This window comes from Sander vitreus, chromosome 7 (genome assembly GCF_031162955.1).
Source record: "Sander vitreus isolate 19-12246 chromosome 7, sanVit1, whole genome shotgun sequence".
Classification (NCBI taxonomy): Eukaryota; Metazoa; Chordata; class Actinopteri; order Perciformes; family Percidae; genus Sander; species Sander vitreus.
In genome coordinates, this window is record NC_135861.1 from 8382387 (window position 1) to 8396864 (window position 14478).

Consider the following 14478-nt stretch of genomic DNA (forward strand, 5'->3'; position numbering starts at 1 on the left):
GACTGTTCTTCAGTATCAACTTAGTTTTTGTGTTTGTCAAAATACAAACATAACAGTTTTAAACCTAGCTTAAATAGGTTGGAGGGCGGCAGTAGCTCAGTCCATAGGGGCTTGGCTTGGGAACCGGATGGTCGCCGGTTCAAGGATAGAGTGTAAACATCTTCCTGTTTACACCAAACAGGAAGATGTGGATGTGTTTGAGCTTGTCAGTTGTTAAACAGTAGATGTGAGTGATTAGTTAGTCTGTAACACACATGCACTCTGGCCTTGTTTATCTTATCTGCAACTATTCTCTGATGCAGTGAGGAGTCTGTTATTAAAACCCTGCACAGGGAAGTCATTCTAAAATGATCAAATCTAATGTAGGCTTTTTGTGATGGATTTTCTAACTTGGGAAATTTTCAAATATGAGTGTCAGGAACTGGCCCCCTTAAAAAAAAAAAAGTTTGCTGATGTTTTTATGGACAGCCATTCATGCTGACTCTGTGCAGACATCAGCAGAAGTTATGAAAATGTTTAGGGCCACCAAAATATTTGGCATGAGTGCTGCTATTAACCTTTATAAGCCTTTAAAGTTTAGATATTCGTGTTTGTTTGATTTCATGCCAAAAAACGGCAAACCGATGGCTTCTTAGTTGGTTGAGTTTAGATACTGTTAGATTGCGTATTTTCAAGTGTATTTTCTATACAGTTAACTAGTGCAGCTCTAATTAGAAGCCACTCTTGCTATGTTATGTATACCAACAATCTAGTCATAATGTGATTAATAACAGTAATGTGAGCAAGCATCCAATTATGTAAATGCTTTCATGCTTATTATAGGAGTAATCATAATCACAAAGATATCTGGAGTACTTTCATTTAAGTGACAGTTTTGTCCAAACACATCTCTCACAGTCTTTTCGCTGCATTTTCCTTGACTTGACTGTTTGATGGTGAATAGAAACAGAATTTTAGTAACTTAATATAACATTCTTTTGGTAAAACAAATTCAAGATTATGTTTTATCAGCATGGAGAGAAGAGATTATGGTTGCCAAGCTTGCTTTAAAGAAGTTGTTAGTTGTTGACATTGAAGGTCACACTATGACAATTACTTGGAAGGTGCAACATTTCACACAATTTTTAAGTGTTGAACTTTAGAGCTCGGGAATAATACAATAACTGCTGAGCGATTTCTGAAATCACAATATTGACATATATTTACACTGGAAAGAAATAAAACCCAAGAAAGGCAATTTATAACCAGCCATGAAATTATTTTTTGTCTTTCCTAGGTGTTGGTGTTGAGGGAGCTGGCTGTGAGCGCACCCACCTTTTTCTTTCAGCAAGTGCAGCCCTTCTTTGACAACATCTTTTACGCAGTGTGGGACCCCAAGCAGGCCATCCGAGAAGGGGCAGTATCTGCACTGCGAGCCTCTCTCATCCTCACCACACAGAGGGAGACCAAGGAAATGCAGAAACCACAGTGGTACAAAGTAAGACATTCCACTCTATCGTCCTAAAGAAGTCTCTCCCCTACATGTGTTTACCAGGGTAAAACGTATCTCATTTTATGGTTGTATTATTTTTTTTTTTTAATTCTATGATTCTCTCACACATATCGTATGGCTTGACCACATGGTCCCAAGCTCACCAGACATCAGTTAACACCACAGAGTGTCTATATAACCGAGCTTTGAAAGTCCTAGACAAGAAGAGAATAAGGTATCATCACTGCCAAATTTTAAGTAAACATAAGATTTTAAGCTTTTCTAATTTTATCTCCCTGCATTTTGTTAAATTGGTCTTTAAATACCTAAATAACGCTGCTCCCCTTCCCCTTTGCAGAACAATAATAAAACAGCAAAGTGGTACCAGAACCATCACCCGAGCAGCGTTAAAAGGCAATTGTAGCATCCCTTTCCATAGAACATCATTTGCCCAAACTGCATTTTCAGTAAAAGGGGAAAAATTATGGAATTTTTTGCCAGACCACTTGAAATGTATCCCAACATTAGCCACTTTTTAAAAAAACAACAAAAAAAACTAATTGTGGCTAATTCGGGAACAATCTTGCTCTCATATTTAGTTTTTACACTGTGCTCTCATTGTATACTTTCCTTCCATTTTCATTTCATTTCTTTTTATTTCATCTTTATTGTACTTTTAATAATAATAATAATGTAAACCTGTATTTTTATTTGTAACCAAAAGCCCTACTAGGGCAAAAAAAAAAAAAAGTCCTTGTAATAGGCAACATGAGTGTTTGTCTTTACTGTGACAGCAAACCTTTGAGGAGGCAGAGAAAGGCTTCGACGAGACTTTGGCCAAAGAGAAAGGGATGAATCGTGACGACAGGGTCCACGGTGCTCTTCTGATCCTAAACGAGCTGGTTCGCATCAGCAGCATGGAGGGCGAGGTAAGGGCTCCATTTACTGTGGAAACATTCTCGCGTCCACAAGCAAAACATTCCTCTCACTGTCTTGTGTCTATGACAGCGCATGCGTGAAGAGATGGAGGAGATCACGCAGCAGCAGCTGGTCCATGATAAGTACTGCAAGGAGATGATGGGATTCGGAGCCAAGCCCCGACACATCACACCCTTTACTAGCTTCCAGTCGGTGCAGCCACAGCAGTCAAACGCCCTCCTGGGCCTGCTGGGCTACAGCACGCCTCAGGGCTACCTCAGCTTCGGAGCCACGCCGGCACCTACCAAGAGCTTGCTGGTGGAGAGTCGATACTGCCGTGAGCTGATGGAGGAACGATTCGACCAGGTAGATTTTACAGTTGTATGGGTAATTGCTTGCTCTGACAAGTATTATGTTAATAAATGGGTTGTATGCCTGTTTTTGGGTTGTCCGTCCGTCCCTTTCTCGTAAAGGCGATATGTCACTAACGCCTTGAGGGAATTCCTTTAAATCTGTGGTGTATTTTAGACCATAGCGTATGGTGTTGTTATCTTGGCATACATCATTTTATAAAGTTTACTTTGTCCACTCCTAATAACAGTTTGGGATGATATGGTTGTTTATCAATATCTTAGTCTGTGACTGTTAGAAGGATTGTTTCGACAGTGGCTCACGCTGTGGCCTTCACTTTCGTCTTGGAATCAGCATGCTGCTTTGGTTACGAGTATGAGCTGCTAAGTCTTAGATAACTTAAAAATATGATATGTGAGAAGAAGTATCTTTGAGAACAAATTGAAAACAAGAAAGACTATTTCATTTGTCAATTCAATTTGTTTTTTCAGCTCTATATTTATCCAGGGCTTTCATCTGACCAGTAGTCCATGAAGATGGCCAAGTACAAACCACTTCATAGGACTAGTAAGCTGGAAGTCCTCTTTCCATCAAAAGTCTCATTTTGAATAGAGATGTCATTTTTGACAGTCAAGAAGTTCAAACTTAGTGTTACTTAGCTCCAACAACATTGTAGCAGGCTCATGAAGAGATTCAACAAGTATGTGTATAAGGTCAACAACACAAGGCCAGTGCTGTTTTGAGCACCAGAGAAATCATAGTTGACACAGGCGTTTATTATGTGCTTTGTCCAGGTGTGTCGGTGGGTGCTGAAATACAAGACCAGTAAAAACCCTCTGATCCAGATGACCATCCTCAACCTCCTTCCACGCCTTGCTGCCTTCCAGCCAAATAACTTTACAGGTGGAACAAGTTAATGTTTGAATCCAGTTGAATCCATCTTTAATACAGTAACATGCAGCCATGTATTTTTCCCAGCACTATATCAACAGGGCTTTTTGGTGTTTATGGACAAGAAATGTAACGAGGTCATGACCAATACTTTTTAGACTCCTCTGTCCTGATTTCAATGGGCTTTGCAGTAATAAATTGCTTGTAGTTTCTCACTGTCAGTGTCAACAGTCATGTGTTGCAGCCTATACAAAGCCCTACCTCTGTGTTTAACCATTTGCACTTGTTTGATCCACTGCGCAGACCAGTACCTCTCAGACACTATGGGCTACCTGCTGGCCAGTCTGAAGAAGGAGAAGGAGAGGACATCAGCTTTCCAGGCTCTGGGGCTGCTGGTCGTGGCCGTCAGGGCAGAAATCCAGCCTTACCTCACAAAGATCCTTGAAATCATCAAGGCTGCCCTGCCACCCAAGGACTTTGCACACAAGTTAGTATTTAAATGCATGATATTGGCTCTACAGTTAGTCTCAGTCAGTTATACTGTACATAATATTTCTTCACATTCAGATATTATGTTTGATTTGTCTTTTATTATTTTGTTGTATTTTAATAGTTACTGTCTTGCTACACAGTTATATTGGATGAGACCCTCCTCAATCTCCAAGTGCTAGTTTATTAAATGCATACATTTTTTAAAGTTTAAATAATTTTGGGATACTGTCTATGAAAAGAAAAGAGACCTACCATGAGAGCATGTTTTTTCATTTTCCCGTCTTCCACATGTGCAGGAGACAGAAGACCATGCAGGTGGACGCCACAGTGTTTACCTGTATCAGCATGCTCTCCAGAGCCATGGGTCCCAGCATCCAACCAGACATCAAGGAGCTGCTGGAGCCTATGCTGGCTGTGGGCCTGAGGTAGGCTGAAAAATTAACACTAACAACTAACAAGGTTTTACCATTGCCTGGAGTGGATTAAATAGAGTCTGTTCATAAACACAACACAACATAGTTCTTGGGTCTTTTCATGTTAGATCTTGTCCTTTTTGACCTTTTCATGTAGTCCTGCGCTGACAGCAGTGCTGTACGACCTGAGCCGCCAAATCCCCCAGTTGAAGAAGGACATCCAGGACGGCCTGCTGAAGATGCTTTCCCTGGTGTTGATGCACAAGCCGCTGCGTCACCCCGGCATGCCCAAAGGCTTGGCTCACCAGCTGTCCTCGCCAAGCCTCACAAACATCCCAGAGGCCAGTGACGTAGGCAGCATCACACTGGCCCTGCGCACGCTGGGAAGCTTTGAGTTTGAAGGCAAGAACCTTGCAAAAGACACAGCTTTAAAGCAGGACCATCATATTCAAGTTTTATATTTATTTCTTAAGAAACACAGGGAGGGGAAAACCGCACTTGATTCTGTCAGTGGAGGAAAATTATGATTTTAAATGTAGGCATTACAACCCGAGAGAAATCATAAAGCATGGTCACACTGCACTACTGGACCGGTGTTATGAGTAATTAAATATTTTTGGCTCGTCCTTTGAATACAAGTTGTTGACCAACTCGCACTGCAGCCCACCACCAGCCTTCTCCAGAGTTTAGTTTTGAAATCCCAAACCAATTGAAATTGAAGCCTTCTACATGCATTCTGTATTACTGCCCTAATTTGCCCTAAACTACAGCACTCTAGCTGTAATGCTAAATCTCCCAGGGTAACTCTTTGTTCTTTCACCAGGACACTCCCTCACCCAGTTTGTGCGCCACTGTGCTGATCACTTCCTGAACAGTGAACACAAGGAAATCCGGATGGAGGCAGCTCGGACCTGCTCACGCCTCCTTACCCCCTCCATCCACCTGATCAGCGGCCATGTTGTCAGCCAGACCGCTGTGCAGGTTGTTGCAGATGTGCTCAGCAAGCTGTTAGTTGTTGGCATCACTGACCCAGGTAACACATGAAAGGGTAAAAAAAAAAAAAAAAGTGGAGGAAAGGGATAGTAGTACCATGTGGGTTTATTGAGCATAGTTTCATTTTGAAATTGGTGGCACTTGACGATAAAGGTAATAACAATGATAAAAGAGTTAAAATGTCATACTTTTTCTTGTTCCTGTTCTCCTGCAGATCCAGACATTCGATATTGTGTGCTGGCATCTCTTGATGAGCGCTTTGACGCTCACCTTGCCCAGGCTGAGAACTTGCAGGCGCTGTTTGTTGCACTAAATGATGAGGTGTTTGAGATCAGAGAGCTGGCCATCTGCACAATCGGACGCCTCAGCAGCATGAACCCTGCCTTTGTCATGCCCTTCCTACGCAAGATGCTCATTCAGGTAGACACTACAGATCTCACAGTATGATTGGTTTAATGGTTTATTGTGTTGAAGGTTCTATATGGTTCAACTGAACACATTGAAACATACTCTCTCTCCTCCTTATTGGCGCTTTTTGGCATTTTTGTCCTTCACCCGATTTGGTACACTGACATGCCCAAAAAGGTCAACGCCAGATGTTTTACAGCTGTAGTACAAGTGACAAATTTTCATTATTAAAGTTCAGTTCGGGGTTGCAGTCTATCCAGGCAGGTTTTTTTGCGGGCATGGCGATGTACCAACATGGGCATGGAGGGAAAAAAAACCTTCTTTCCTAAAAACTCATGCCATCTGAATAATTTGAAATATGCTACTCACTTAAGAAATCCACATAGGGGCTTTTAATCACATTTAAAATAGAGCATTTTTGAGTAGTTGAAATCATCATAACTTTCTGTCCGAGACATTCGTAACATGTATGGTTATTCCTGTCAATGGAGACGATGTTAGATAAAAGGAAAGGAAGTTGAATAAAAATATTTAGATTTTTACCATCACACACATCTATATATGTTCTACTTGAAAAGATCACTTGTTGTCTGTTGTTTCAATTGGACACCTTTAGATGGCAGCAAAGGCTGTGGTATTATGCACAGTTTAAACATCCAAAGTATTCCTCTATAAGACCTTGTGAAGTTTTCTTTTTCAGGATGTTGCTCCCTTATCACCACTATGTACACTATGCATTAACCTTTTAAGATGTATTCCAGATAGAGAAGACGCTATACTTGACACTGTTTTTAAATTTTGTTGCAGATCTTAACAGAGTTGGAGCACAGTGGTGTCGGCAGGAACAAAGAGCAGAGTGCTCGTATGCTTGGCCATCTAGTCTCCAACGCCCCCCGCCTCATACGGCCATATATGGAGCCCATCCTCAAGGTACAAGTCTGCAAGTTCTCCATTGTGAAGGTGTATGAATGTACCAGGCTGTTACTTGAGAGGAGCGTCTGTACTCCGTAGGCTTTCTCTAAATAAGTAAAAAGAGATCTCCACAGATTCCACACATCAAAGTCTGTTTACAAGTCCTGGGGAGTTCTACTGCATATGTGAAAAAAGTTGGATAAACCCCTCATCTCTGCTTGAGGCTACCAGCTCGAAGCTCTGTTAGCCGCTACGAACTGTCTGTGTGGGTCATGTAGGTGCCAGTTTTTGACAAGGAAGAAGAATGTGAAATAAAAAAGACAATGTTATAGGAGTCCAGTGCAAAATATGTGGAGGTCTTTTTATGTCCATTACCATCTAATTTCCCAAAGCTGACTTTTTTTTCCCTGAATATTAAAATGATGGGGAGCACTGGGTTTCAGTGGGTTAAGTGACCCCGTTACCCTTTACTTTTGTAGGCTCTAATCCTCAAGCTGAAAGACCCAGACCCCAACCCTGGAGTGGTCATTAGTGTCCTGGCGACCATCGGCGAGTTGGCCCAGGTAAGGTTGATTGTTTGTTTCAATTACTTGAAGCTTTAGGAAGACAGTATTAGCCTGTGTTTGTTAATTTTCTAGCTGCTGCTGATTTGAAACCCAATCAATCTGAGCACAGTTGGTTGCCCAGTGCACAGTATTGCAGTTTTTAAAGTCTCTCACTTAAACCGTTTTAATGAAAGCAATCTGAGCATGTCCTTTTCTGAGCTGTAAAGTTCAGAGTGGAGCCCCACCCATGTATGTGCCTTACTCCCTTAGAGGAGTCAGGAAAGCACAGTTAAAGGCAGGCAGACTCTGCAGCAGTTCAGACAGAGTGCAGGAGGCGCTCAGGTAGACCAAGTTTTCACAGTTGAGTTCAGTGCAGGAAGAGGCAGAAGCCCCGCTGATCAGGAACCAGCTGGAAGACAAAAGAAAAATGTAGGGAATACAGACGAGAACCACTAAATGCGATGTCAACTTGCATGCTTCATTTGTTAAAAAAAAATGCATACAAGCTTAAAGCCACTATGTGTGGCATAAAAAAAAAAATAATAATCTAAATTTGGTAATTTGTAGTGGTAGTATCAAAAAAGACACTAGTAAATGTTGTAGCAAAGCACCCTCCCTAATCTAGTCTCACATTGCCAGACCTATCTCCACAGCGCTGTTGAGCAAGGTCTGGCTACACCACAGATACATTCTAGGATAGTAGGATACGTTCTGGGTTGTTTGCATTTCATTAGACCAATCACAGTTGTCTTTGGTGGCGCTAAATTCCGGACGCAGCGACGGTGCCTCTGCAAAATAATCCCAGGAAAGACACTTGTTTTGGTGAACCATTGGCAGCTCACACAAGAAAACGCCACATAAAAGAAATGAAGTTAACTGTTCACACAATACAGTAACATGAGTTATTTAAATTAGCTGGATACATGGTTGAACCTAATATGCTCTTACCAGTGTGTCGCCGTTTGTGCTTTGTTCATAGCAATCCCCACCAATCGGCCCCGCAACATCCCAATTAGCTGGTAAATGCCGTAAACATATTCTTTGTAAACCTTTACAATCATTCACCAAAAGAACCAAACAGGCCTGCCTTATTGCACGATTAAAGGTTTCGTCAAAACTTGCAATTTTCAGCGTGTAATGTTAGCTTGCTACCTCAGAGGTTGTTCTTGTTGTTTCCAGTAGCGAAGGGATTTTGACACACAGATAGCAGCATGGGAGGGGCAAAGCCTTGTCAGGCTTATCCTGGCAATGTACTTTTGTTGATCCAGACTACCCCTACCCTAACGAATCCGCCCCATATTAGAGCTGTCTGTGTTAAAGCTTGCCATCAGAATAATTAAACAAATGCTTTTTATAACAGCAAAATTACACATGGTTTGATTCAGATTGAAATTGTTCACTTGGATCACTAGCCATTTTAATGTAAAAAGTAATTATTCAGTCCTTTTTTTTTAGATTTTAAAAGATCTTACTGGCAGAAAATTGGACATAATATGAGATTTCATCGGTTTTGATTGGTTCTTCTGTGCCTGCCCTGCCAGGTGAGTGGCTTGGAGATGAGGAAGTGGATGGACGAGCTTTTTCCAATCATCATGGACATGCTGCAGGACTCCTCCTCATTGGCCAAACGACAGGTACGCCAAGAACATTTGTGCATCTGTTCCTAATTTTCTTTTCTCATTTCTCCTCAGCACTACTCTAAGTTCTGAAAAATATTTATTTCTTGGACACAGTAAATACACGTCTACTGGAGTAAACAAAACTGGATGCCATTTCTGGAAACCTTTTTAAGTCACTCAGAAAGCATTTTTAAAGCATTGTGCTTTTGGTATTTACTGTTTAAACAGCATTGTGTGCCAGGACTCGGAGCTAACACAGGGAGGGATCATTTAAAAGTATTAACCTATGACTTATCGATTAGGAACTGAAAAGAAGATTGAATTGATGAGACAAACCTTTTACCCCTGTTAATACTGAATAATATGAACAATAAGTTCAAAATCAAAATATAGTAACTGTTGCATTGTTTGCTAAGTAGACATTCTGTTACAAGGATGGCGAAGTAACAATGCAAATGCAAAGAAAAGTACATCCAAAACATGCTTTATGCTTCTCTGTTCAAAGAGAATCTGCTTCTGACTCTCCACCAGGTGGCACTGTGGACACTGGGCCAGCAGGTGGCTAGTACAGGTTATGTGGTGGAGCCCTACCGCAAGTACCCCTCCCTTCTGGAGGTGCTGCTCAACTTCCTCAAGACGGAACAAAACCAGGGCATAAGGAGAGAGGTATGCACCCTTCTTTTCCCCACCGTTTTCTTAGTAGCAATGTGAACCCAACTCTGTCCTTCTGTGACTCATGTGGCCAGAAACCCTACCTGTCACCATATACTAAACACATTAAGGTCTGTTTAGATGTATTGACTTTGACTGGTGAATTATAATCACACAAATACATACAGTATGAGCCTGTGCACATTTTCCATAGTTATAAAGAACTTTTCCTATTTCTTGAGCTGTGATGTAAGTGATAATTGTCAAAGTTTCTACCCTCGTCTTTTACATTGGCGTCAGACTGTGTCTGGTGTGTGGTACTCGGACTTAAGCTCTAGCAACTCTTGTACCTTGGATCCACTTTTTAGTGCTAGTCTAGATCGAATACATATTGTACTCTGTGCCATAGCCTCTGCCCTCCTTGAAGGAACAAACTTCAAACTGTTTACAGCAAGCATTTGTGTTGAGTGTTAGCTTACTTTTTTATGTTGTCATTTTGTTCTAATTAAGGAATACCCCACTGAAAATCTATCTTTTGGGTATTAAAAACTCTCAGTCTACACACTGCTTCACAGAGGACAGCAACTGGACAGGACAGTTATGGAATTTGAAAAATGCAAATTCCAGGAAAGGTTTTGGGAAAAAAAAAAAGACCCAGAAAGTTTTGGAAAAGTCATGGAATTTTTTTTAACACAGCATAATAATATGTGATTAATAAATGTATTTTCACGTCGTCTTAACGTTCTCTTCGGGGCGTGATATTACAAATCCCACTATGAACCACATAAATTGTCATTCATTTAACACAGATTTGTATTCTTATTGTCTAATGTCGACTGACATTTTCAGGAATACATAGTCATGGAAATTTGCCAAAAAGTCATGGAAAAGTATTGGTTAAAATGCGTATGAACCCTGTTACTACAGATTCAGATACAGATACAGATTCCAGTGGGGACACTGAAAAAAAAGTCATAGCATCCATTTTGGATCAATGAAAGTACATTTCCTGGATAAAGCCTGACATCCGGCGCGTGGCTCACATGCAGGGTGTCTGCCCTCTTTGTGTTGCCGTTCTCAAAATCCCTTTGCTACGAGAAACGACAACAAACTTCGAGCTAGCAAGCTACACGCTGAAAATGGCAAGTTTTGAAGAAAATTTGGATAATGCAATAAGGCAGACCTGCTTGGTTCTTTCGGGGAATGATTGTAAAGATTTACAAGGCATATGTTTATAGCATTTACTATCTAACTTAGACAGATTTTCCAGTGGAGGGCTAACATTCAGTGGAAGATTGCTAACTGTGTTTGTACGTTTGGATCCAACAGGCTATCCGTGTACTGGGTCTTCTCGGAGCTCTGGACCCCTACAAGCACAAGGTGAACATCGGGATGATTGACCAGTCACGAGATGCCTCTGCCGTCAGTCTCTCTGAGTCCAAGTCCAGTCAGGACTCAGGTAGGCCACTATTACTAATCACTATTTTGGGAACAATTTTGGTTATAATTTTTTTCCCTATTCTTTTTTTACATATTTGGGTTCCTCAAAGTTACAGCAGGTTTCATTTCTCAACTCTTGCAATTCTGCAACGGCTGGAAAATCTCTAAATCAACATGAATCTTTTTAAAATGTGGGTGTAACCATTGGGGACATTGGAGTTGTTGCTCTGATAACAGCATGTCTGAGTAAACCTGATGGATAGTCTTGTAAAGAGTCTGTATATGGAGGACGGTATGATTTTGGCCTTGTGTTTCTTACATTCATCCTAATGGAATTTGTGTTGATTCTTCAATTCTAAACCTCTCCCAAACCGCTCAAGGTGGTCAGATGTGTTTTGACCATAAAAATAGAATGAGAGTAGAATGGACATTCTCGTTCAAATCGACATAGCAGGATGGTCAGAGCAACGGACATTTGTATGTCTACCGTTGCCATTGCAAGGAACTGTGATCGTTGTAGCGGGTTAACAGATTATATTTCTAAGGTCAACGCACAGTGCTGAGCGCCATTTTCTTGAACTAGTCAAATAACCATGGCAAACCGTTCAATGTCTGTTCTTCTCTCATTCTATTTCTATGGTTTGAACACATTTAGAACATAAAAAGGGTGTCTCTACATTAATACAATCAATCAGTCCCGACCAGGAAGTGCACAAATCTGGCAGCAGGCAGCCTAGACAGTAACACACTTCTTCAAGAGGAGCTGTGAGGTTACTTCCTGGAACAAACAACTCCAGTTTTAAAGGTCACAAAACTTATAAAGTGGTAGCTAGCATTTTAGAAGATGCATATACATTTCATTCAGAAAAGGCATCTGTAGTTGGTCATAATTGGATTTGTCAGTAGTATAGTATGATTTATAAAATACCAGCCAAATATTGAATTGCCTCCATTTTTGTCATGCAAAATAGCTGATGTGAAAAGAAAAGAGGGTCACAGATTATACATTTAGTAAACCAGCTGTTAATAGTGATAAGGTGGAAAGTCTAATTGAGATATGAAACCATTTGTGCAGGTGTGATCGTTACACACATTTGCATGTTGAAACATGAATGCACACACAGAATCCCCTCAGCTATTTACAAGTCAGTCCTGCTTGTCAGAGCTGTGATTAAAAAAACACCTTCGCAATCTCGCTGCACAACTTTTCTTGGGGCAGAATACGATCACTCTAGAGAAGAACTGAGTTCATTTCTAATTACTTGAATTGCTGAATGTGACTCGTAAAACCAATGTCTTGCCAAAAACACTTAGCATTATCTACAGCTCATTAGGAAAAAAGGGCACAGTTAAGTTAGGTTTGAGATGTATTGGAGCCTTCGGAATCTGCCTGCTGTCTGATCTACACCCAACTAAACCTCGTCCAAAATGAGGGTCTGCCAGTTCAGAGGGAAATGTAACCCCGACAACTGTAGTTAGATTTGTTTTTAAAGTGTAAGGGGTTATAGCCCCATACGTTCTGTACACTAGACGGATTTCCAACATTACCCTAGAAGGAGCAACTACGTCATGGCGCATTGCATTGCTGGCACACCGCTTTGTTTACATTCATTTTCAACCATGAGCACACAGCTACAAACCCAAATCAACACTGATGAAACATTATCTAACAAGTGTAGCGAAGTGGCTCTGTGTAAAGGCTAATATTGCTCGGTTAGCACACTGACAGCATGTCTGAAAGCACAGCCGAAATGATAATTCCTAAACGGAGTAATTAACGCTAGTGTTAGCCACCATGCTAACAGCATCGATAACTTTGCCAAACAGTGCTGTCAGTATTTTTATTTTGCAGTTTATTAGCAATCTGTTTCTTGCAGATTGTCATGTTAATGGGAATACAGCTATTAGAGTTAATGTATGAAGTCGAAGCTGATTCTGTCAGCTGAAGGGCAGCTAACATTAACATGAAGCTTCCAGCTGAGCTCCTACTGTATAACTTGTGACGCAGTTAGGAAACAAGACCAAGCTAATTAATGATAACAAAAGCATTTTGACTTTGATGGCAATTTTGTTGTCACAAACCATGAGAACAAAGCATGAGCTATATGTGACAAAAGGCAACAAGCCATTATCTTACCTTAGCAGTATCTGCTATGGAAAGATACATTCATGATTACTTAGTTATACCAGGTTTCAAATCTGGATCATATTCTCTCCCATCCTCAGGTTGTTTAATAATTATTTTATTAAATAATTTAGTTTTAATAATTTTAATAAAGCAAGGTTATCCATGATCTTAAGCCGGGAGCCCAATCGGCTGCATTGTTCTTTACTTTGCACAATATAAAAGAAATAACATTTTTAGTCTTACCAGTAATGGTGTAAAAACAGTTGAGTTTATCCTGAGATTGGCACTTATGGAAAGGCCATGTTGTCACCAAAAACATTATGATTCCTCCACTGCTGACTGCCACAGAAACTCATGGTAATTCATTATGTTTTGACTTCCCTTTTATGGTCTGAAAACTTTTTGAATGTAAGGTTTTTCATTTAAAGGCTGTCATCCTCTGGAGATCTTGAAAATTCATAACATTGACAATACAAATGGTCAATGCAGGTCTCCACTCGTTTGACCTAGTCATATGTCTCAGAATTTGATCTTGGACAATATGATAATAGATTTACAAGTTTGTTCTCCGATTAAATGGACTGTGACTGGAATTGGAAGCTGTACATCTGTTGGCAGATTTGTCAGGGTCAGTGTCTGAAGCACTAGCAATATTTGACAGCATGTATTTTGTTACGTGGGAGGTTATTGGCTAGGCCCAGCTCCTCACCTGACAAACGAGACCAATCACGTCACTAAAGAACATCAGGGTCATAAAAACTGATGAGATGGTGCATATTCCCTCTTAGTAAGTTGCTGTAATTACATCTATTATTATGGCTAGGAAACACAGCTGAGGCCTGAATTACTACAGTACTGCTGCCTCACAGCTACATCAATGCCTGTTTGTGGGTTGTAAAGATACAGATGTGTAGCCGTCTATCACCAGCATTAATCTAGACTTGGTGAAGGCCAAAATAATAAAAGATCCAAAGCTACCCTCTTAAGCCTGCGTGTTCTGTGCCAATCTGTTTTGTCTACGGTCCAGAGTCTTCAGGGAGACAAGTGGAGCAGCTGAAACTGTACTCCTGCAGAAGGCCAGTGAAACGCTGAATACCAGACGTCTGTATTCTCAGATGCCTTGTAAAACTCAATAGCTCTGTATAAATAAATGGACATACTGACCCCATTTAACACAAAACACATTAATACAACTATTTATTTAAAAGATATATGCATTAAAAATGTTAAATACCATTATTGCTGC

General features: G+C 40.6%; 1 protein-coding gene across 2 annotated transcripts in view; it reads left to right on the forward strand.

Annotated features, from left to right (window-relative positions):
- Positions 1 to 14478, forward strand: part of mtor (mechanistic target of rapamycin kinase) — a 93639-nt gene that overhangs the window by 2176 nt on the left and 76985 nt on the right. For both annotated transcript variants that reach the window (XM_078254432.1, XM_078254431.1), the window contains exons 5-18: positions 1277 to 1477; positions 2266 to 2400; positions 2480 to 2755; positions 3535 to 3643; positions 3935 to 4118; positions 4420 to 4548; positions 4694 to 4938; positions 5360 to 5569; positions 5744 to 5949; positions 6745 to 6867; positions 7329 to 7412; positions 8936 to 9028; positions 9545 to 9679; positions 10994 to 11123. In XM_078254432.1, the coding sequence (XP_078110558.1) occupies positions 1277 to 1477; positions 2266 to 2400; positions 2480 to 2755; positions 3535 to 3643; positions 3935 to 4118; positions 4420 to 4548; positions 4694 to 4938; positions 5360 to 5569; positions 5744 to 5949; positions 6745 to 6867; positions 7329 to 7412; positions 8936 to 9028; positions 9545 to 9679; positions 10994 to 11123 (2260 nt within the window). The remainder of the gene's footprint in view (positions 1 to 1276; positions 1478 to 2265; positions 2401 to 2479; positions 2756 to 3534; positions 3644 to 3934; positions 4119 to 4419; positions 4549 to 4693; positions 4939 to 5359; positions 5570 to 5743; positions 5950 to 6744; positions 6868 to 7328; positions 7413 to 8935; positions 9029 to 9544; positions 9680 to 10993; positions 11124 to 14478) is intronic.